The sequence below is a fragment of the Nerophis lumbriciformis genome, linkage group LG20, assembly GCF_033978685.3.
Source record: "Nerophis lumbriciformis linkage group LG20, RoL_Nlum_v2.1, whole genome shotgun sequence".
NCBI classification, from domain to species: domain Eukaryota; kingdom Metazoa; phylum Chordata; class Actinopteri; order Syngnathiformes; family Syngnathidae; genus Nerophis; species Nerophis lumbriciformis.
Genome location: NC_084567.2, coordinates 5,960,999 through 5,967,500, shown reverse-complemented (window position 1 = coordinate 5,967,500; position 6,502 = coordinate 5,960,999). Strand labels below are relative to the sequence as shown.

Below are 6,502 nucleotides of genomic sequence, written 5' to 3'. Positions count from 1 at the left end.
GACTGCCGATTTTATCGGCCGATAAATGCTTTAAAATGTAATATCGGAAATTATCGGTATTGGTTTCAAAATGTAAAATTTATGACTTTTTAAAACGCCGCTGTATGGAGTGGTACACGGACGGAGGGAGAAGTACAGAGCAGTTGCGTCTCCCAGTCAGCAGCCCCTCCCCTCTCCCCTCCCCCACACACAACACAGGAGTTGACGACTGCAGCATGAGAGGTTTACTGGCCACGCTTGATGACCTCATCAAACCGCCGCGAGCGGAGCATAACAGCAACAAGAGTGTGTTGTTGCCGGTGCTGTAGCCGTGGCTAACAAGTGAGCTTGCACGGTGGTACAGGGGTTAGTGCATGTGCCTCACAATACGAAGGTCCTGAGTAGTTCTGAGTTCAATCCCGGGCTCGGGATCTTTCTGTGTGGAGTTTGCATGTTCTCCCCGTGACTGCGCAGGTTCCCTCCGGGTACTCCGGCTTCCTCCCACCTCCAAAGACATGCACCTGGGGATAGGTTGATTGGCAACACTAAATGGGCCCTAGTGTGTGAATGTGAGTGTGAATGTTGTCTGTGTTGGCCCTGTGGTGAGGTGGCGACTTGTCCAGGGTGTACCCCGCCTTCCGCCCGTGTGCAGCTGAGATAGGCTCCAGCACCCCCCGCGACCCCAAAAGGGACAAGCGGTAGAAAATGGATGGATAGCTCCGAGTTAAGAAACCGCTTTATTATGAAGCTGGCTGTGGCGCGTTCTTTCTGACGTCACTTCCTGTGTGGGGCGCGGTCTTTCTGGCGTCACTTCCTCTCCGAACTCAGTTTCTAAACGATCAATGAGTCCATACAAAGCTAAGAGCCGGAGATTCAAGAAATACACGGCGCACTATCGGTAGGTTGTGAGTTCAAACCCCGGCCGAGTCATACCAAAGACTATAAAAAAATGGGACCCATTACCTCCCTGCTTGGCACTCAGCATCAAGGGTTGGAATTGGGGGTTAAATCACCAAAAATGATTCCCGGGCGCGGCAACCGCTGCTGCCCACTGCTCCCCTCACCTCCCAGGGGGTGATCAAGGGTGATGGGTCAAATGCAGAGAATAATCTCGCCACACCTAGAGTGTGTGTGTGACAATCATTGGTACTTTAACTTTTAACTTTAACTTACCCGTGTAAAAAATTGTCAGAGGAGGGGATGTCACGGCCCGGACACACACCAGTGCGCAATCATCTGTGAGCTGTGCTGAGCGCACCTCCAAGAGCGCGAAACCCCAGCTGCTGCACGCAGCTGCTTTCCACTGCACTGATGACAAGGACGCCTACTTAAAGGCCTACGGAAACCCACTACTACCGACCACGCAGTCTGATAGTTTATATATCAATGATGAAATCTTAACATTGCAACACATGCCAATACGGCCGGGTTAGCTTACTAAATTGCGATTTTAAATTTCGTGCCGAAATATCCTGCTGAAAACGTCTCGGTATGATGACGCCTGCGCGTGACGTCACGGATTGTAGAGGACATTTTGGGACAGCATGGTGGCCAGCTATTAAGTCGTCTGTTTTCATCGCAAAATTCCACAGTACTCTGGACATCTGTGTTGGTGAATCTTTTGCAATTTGTTCAATGAACAATGGAGACAGCAAAGAAGAAAGCTGTAAGTGGGAAGCGGTGTATTGCGGCCGACTGCAGCAACACAAACACAGCCGGTGTTTCATTGTTTACATTCCTGAAAGATGACAGTCAAGCTTTACCATTGGCCTGTGGAGAACTGGGACAACAGAGACTCTTACCAGGAGGACTTTGAGTTGGATACGCAGACACGGTACCGTGAGTACGCATGCAGCTGCGGCTTCCAAACATTTGATCGCTTGCCCGTACGTGCGTGCCGCTATGTGCATGTCACGTACGTAACTTTGGGGACTTTGGGGAAATATATGTGCTGTATGAACTTTGGGGAGGTGAACGGTACTTTGGGCTGTGGGATTGAGTGTGTTGTGCAGGTGTTTGAGTTGTATTGGCGGGTTATATGGACGGGAGGGGGGAGGTGTTTGTTATGCGGGATTAATTTGTGGCATATTAAATATAAGCCTGGTTGTGTTGTGGCTAATAGAGTATATATATGTCGTGTGTTTATTTACTGTTTTAGTCATTCCCAGCTGAATATCAGGTCCCACCCGCCTCTCACAGCATCTTCCCTATCTGAATCGCTCCCACTGCCCTCTAGTCCTTCACTCTCACTTTCCTCATCCACAAATCTTTCATCCTCGCTCAAATTAATGGGGAAATCGTCGCTCTCTCGGTCCGAATCGCTCTCGCTGCTGGTGGCCATGATTGTAAACAATGTGCAGATGTGAGGAGCTCCACAACCTGTGACGTCACGCGCATATGGTCTGCTACTTCCGGTACAGGCAAGGCTTTTTTATCAGCGACCAAAAGTTACGAACTTTATCGTCGATGTTCTCTACTAAATCCTTTCAGCAAAAATATGGCAATATCGCGAAATGATCAAGTATGACAAATAGAATGGACCTGCTATCCCCGTTTGAATAAGAAAATTGCATTTCAGTAGGCCTTTAAACCACCACTACCAGAGATCCAGTGCCAGAACGTAGCGACCTGTGCATCGTACCGTAAGCTCGTCTCAAACTCCCTAGTTGCCTTTTTCAAAGCCTGATCTCTGTGTTTTCCCTGCGTAATTGTCCTGTCCTTCCTCGCCTCGCAGTTCCTTGTGTGCGTCCCTGAGTCAAGCTGTGTGTCTTGTGCTCCTGGATCTTCCCTGTCTTCCTCGTGCTTCCTGGTTCTCCACTCCTCGCTTGCCCCCGGACTACGACGATTCGCTCCTGCCTCACGACCACTCTTCCGCCCCCGGACAACCCTGCCTGTCTAGCCCTTGTCTGACAGCAACGCTCCTCTCAACACACACCTCCAACATTTACAGTAAAACACATAGTCTGACACCCATTTCCTGTTGGTTACATACACATTATATTATATATAATATATAGTTATATAATATATTTTAAAATATTATATATATATATATATAAATATATATATATAACCTTTAATAAAGACTGTGTACCTCTTGCTTGATATACTTACTCGCCCAGAAAAAAACTATTTGCTTGCCTAACATAATTGAAATTGCGACATCCAGAGGACACATTTAGTACAGCAGTTTCTGTCATAAAAAATGCAGCTGACTTTTACTCTTAACAAACTAATCTCACGGGCCGGATTGAACCTGTTATGCCCGAATGTCGAGGGAGGTGGGGTTTGGGGGTTAATTGTTCATATGTCTCTGAGGTCAAAGGTTGGCACTTTATGGGATTGATTGATTGAGAAATTTATTGACATCTTAAAGAATTGAATCCATGTAATGCTTTAAAAAGGCAAATGGATGGCACAAAAAGCCAAAAGGCTTGTTTCCATTGTGGTCCATTGTGGGAACTGTAACCCAGCATCACTTATGCATCAACGTCAGTTTTGAGACATCTCAACTTTGCAGTGAAAAAGGGTGTAGTGCAGGTTTTTGAGCGTGCACAAACTTGACACATGAGGCCCCAGGTCCCTGGACTGAAGAAGGAGTAACCAAGCACTTGAAGCATCATCTTTCTTACTGTTCAGGAAGGTTTCAGATACAGAGAAGACATGGGGTCATGAGTAGATAAGATTATGCTCCAAATTAATAATAATAATAAATAAATTTATTATGTCAGACCCACTCGACATCCATTGCTTTTGGTCTCCCCTAGAGAGGGGGGGGGGTTTACCCACATATGCGGTCCTCTCCAAGGTTTCTCATAGTCATTCACATCGACGTCCCACTGGGGTGAGTTTTTCCTTGCCCGTATGTGGGCTTTGTACCGAGGATGTCGTTGTGGCTTGTGCAGCCCTTTGAGACACTTGTGATTTAGGGCTATATAAATAAACATTGATTGATTGATTGATTGAAATAATCCAAGTTTGTATGAATACCTCAGATATTTGTGAAAGAAGCAGTGAGGAGGTCCTGGGTAGGGTGGATGTCGCCACATATGAGCAACATACCACAAACTAAACAACTAATTGGCTATTTTCCCTTGTGTGTTCTTATGTGTTTTATTGCGTCTACATTATGTGCAAACCTTTTACAGCACACTGAACAACTAAATGGTTTTCCTCCAGCGTGTGTTCTCATGTGTCGGCACAAAGAGCTGTTATGAGGGAAGCTTTTGCCACAAACTGAACAGTTAAATGGTTTTTCTCCTGTGTGTGTTCTCATGTGTTTAGTCAAATAGCTATTTTGAGAAAAACTTATGCCACAAACTGAACAATTAAATGTTTTTTCTCCTGTGTGTGTTCTCATGTGTTCAGTCAAATGGCTATTTCGAGAAAAGCTTTTGCCACAAACTGAACACTTAAATGGTTTTTCACCTGTATGTGTTTTCATGTGTTCAGTCAAATGGCCATTTTGAGAAAAGCGTTTGCCACAAATTGAACAATTAAATAGTTTTTCTCTTGTGTGTGTTCGTATGTGTTGAGTCAAAATGCTATTTCGAGAAAAGCTTTTGCCACAAACTGAACACTTAAATGTTTTTTCTCCTGTGTGTGTTCTCATGTGGTAAGTCAAAGAGCCATTTTGAGAAAAGCTGTTGCCACAAACTGAACAACTAAATGGTTTTTCACCTGTGTGTGTTCTCATGTGTTCAGTCAAATTGCTATTTTGACAAAACCTTTTGCCACAAACTGAGCACTTAAATGTTTTTTCACCTGTGTGTGTTCTCATGTGTTCAGTCAAATTCCTCTTAACAGAAAAGCTTTTAGCACAAACTGAACAAGTACATGGTTTTTCTCCTGTGTGTGTTCTCATGTGTCGAGTCAAAGACCTATTTTGAGAAAAGCTTTTGCCACAAACTGAACAAATAAATGTTTTTTCTCCTGTGTGTGTTCTCATGTGTCGAGTCAAATGGCTCTTTTTAGTAAAACTTTCAGCACAAACTGAGCAGCTCAAACATGTTTGACCTCTCTTCTTTGTAGAGCATTCAGAGTGTTTGTTGTCAGTGTGAGTCCTCATATCACCTTCACAGTCTGTATCGCTGCTCAAATGTTCTTCAACCTCGTCTTCAGCCTCACTATCTGATAGTGGAGCTAAGAGGTTGTCTACTTGTGGTTTCTCTTCATCATCTTCAGTCTTCACAGAGAGAATACTCAGTGGAAACTTGGTGTAATCAGCTTCCTCTCGTCCTAGAAGACACTCTCCCTCCTGAGTGATGCAGAGTTCCTCCTCTTCCTTTTTAATGCAGGGTGGTTGTGGAGTCTCCTGCTTCAAAGTGGAGCTCCCCCCTAACTGAGGGGAAACTTCTTCTGGATTACCGATCAGCTGCTGGACGTCTGCAAGACACAAACAACAAAAACACACTTTTTTCTATGAACTGTATGCATACTTGCCAACCCTCCCGGATTTTCCGGGAGACTCCCGAAATTCAGCGCCTCTCCCGAAAACCTCCCGGGACAAATTTTCTCCCGAAAATCTCCCGAAATACAGGCGGAGCTGGAGGCCACGCCCCCTCCAGCTCCATGCGGACCTGAGTGAGCCTGTTTTCACGTCCGCTTTCCTACAATATAAACAGCGTACCTGCCCAATGACGTTATAACTGTAGAATGATGGAGGGCGAGTTCTTGGTTCCTTATGTGGGTTTATTGTTAGGCAGTTTCATTAACGTCCTACCAGCGCAGTAACAACACACAACAACAGCAGTCACGTTTTCGTCTACCGTAAACAGCAATGTTGTGACACTCTTAAACAGGACAATACTGCCATCTACTGTACATGCATATGTGACAATAACATCTAGGGCTTTTAGAGAGTGCAGTGCACACAACAAGGAGACGAAGCAGAAGAACGAGGAAGATACAGCCGCGAAGACGCCGACGACGATTAAGATGAAGAAATACGCTTGTAAGTTCCAAGCCGCAGCTGCGATTGGACCTGGTTAGCCTCTGGGAAGAAGTAGTGGACTACCAAGTGCTTGGCAGTGAAGATCTTCCTCAGGAAGCAAAGATTGACCGGTTTTGGGTCATGCTAGGGAGAGATGGAAGACTCCAGACTCTAGTGCATTTGATGAAAGCACTTTTGTGCGTGCCACACATCAATGCATCATCAGAGAGGGTAGGGTGTTCAGCATGGTTAGAAAAATAGTGACAGAGAATAGAACATGGATGGACAATTCAACCCTTAACTCAACAATGAGTAAATGAGTGGTGTGTGTATATGTGTAAATAAATGAACACTGAAATTCAAGTATTACTTTTAATTATATATATATATATATATATATATATATATATATATATATATATATATATATATATATATATATATATATATATATATATATATATATATATATATATACACACACACACACACACACAGGTAAAAGCCAGTAAATTAGAATATTTTGAAAAACTTGATTTATTTCAGTAATTGCATTCAAAAGGTGTAACTTGTACATTATATTTATTCATT

General features: G+C 44.1%; 1 protein-coding gene across 1 annotated transcript; it reads right to left on the bottom strand.

The window, feature by feature from the left end:
• Positions 1 to 2,347: 2,347 nt before the first annotated feature.
• LOC133619346 (uncharacterized) lies at positions 2,348 to 5,363 on the bottom strand. The gene has a single exon (XM_061980321.1). The coding sequence runs from the start codon at positions 5,045 to 5,047 to the stop codon at positions 4,064 to 4,066; it is 984 nt and encodes a 327-aa protein (XP_061836305.1). The 5' UTR covers positions 5,048 to 5,363; the 3' UTR covers positions 2,348 to 4,063.
• Between the last annotated feature and the right edge of the window lie 1,139 nt (positions 5,364 to 6,502).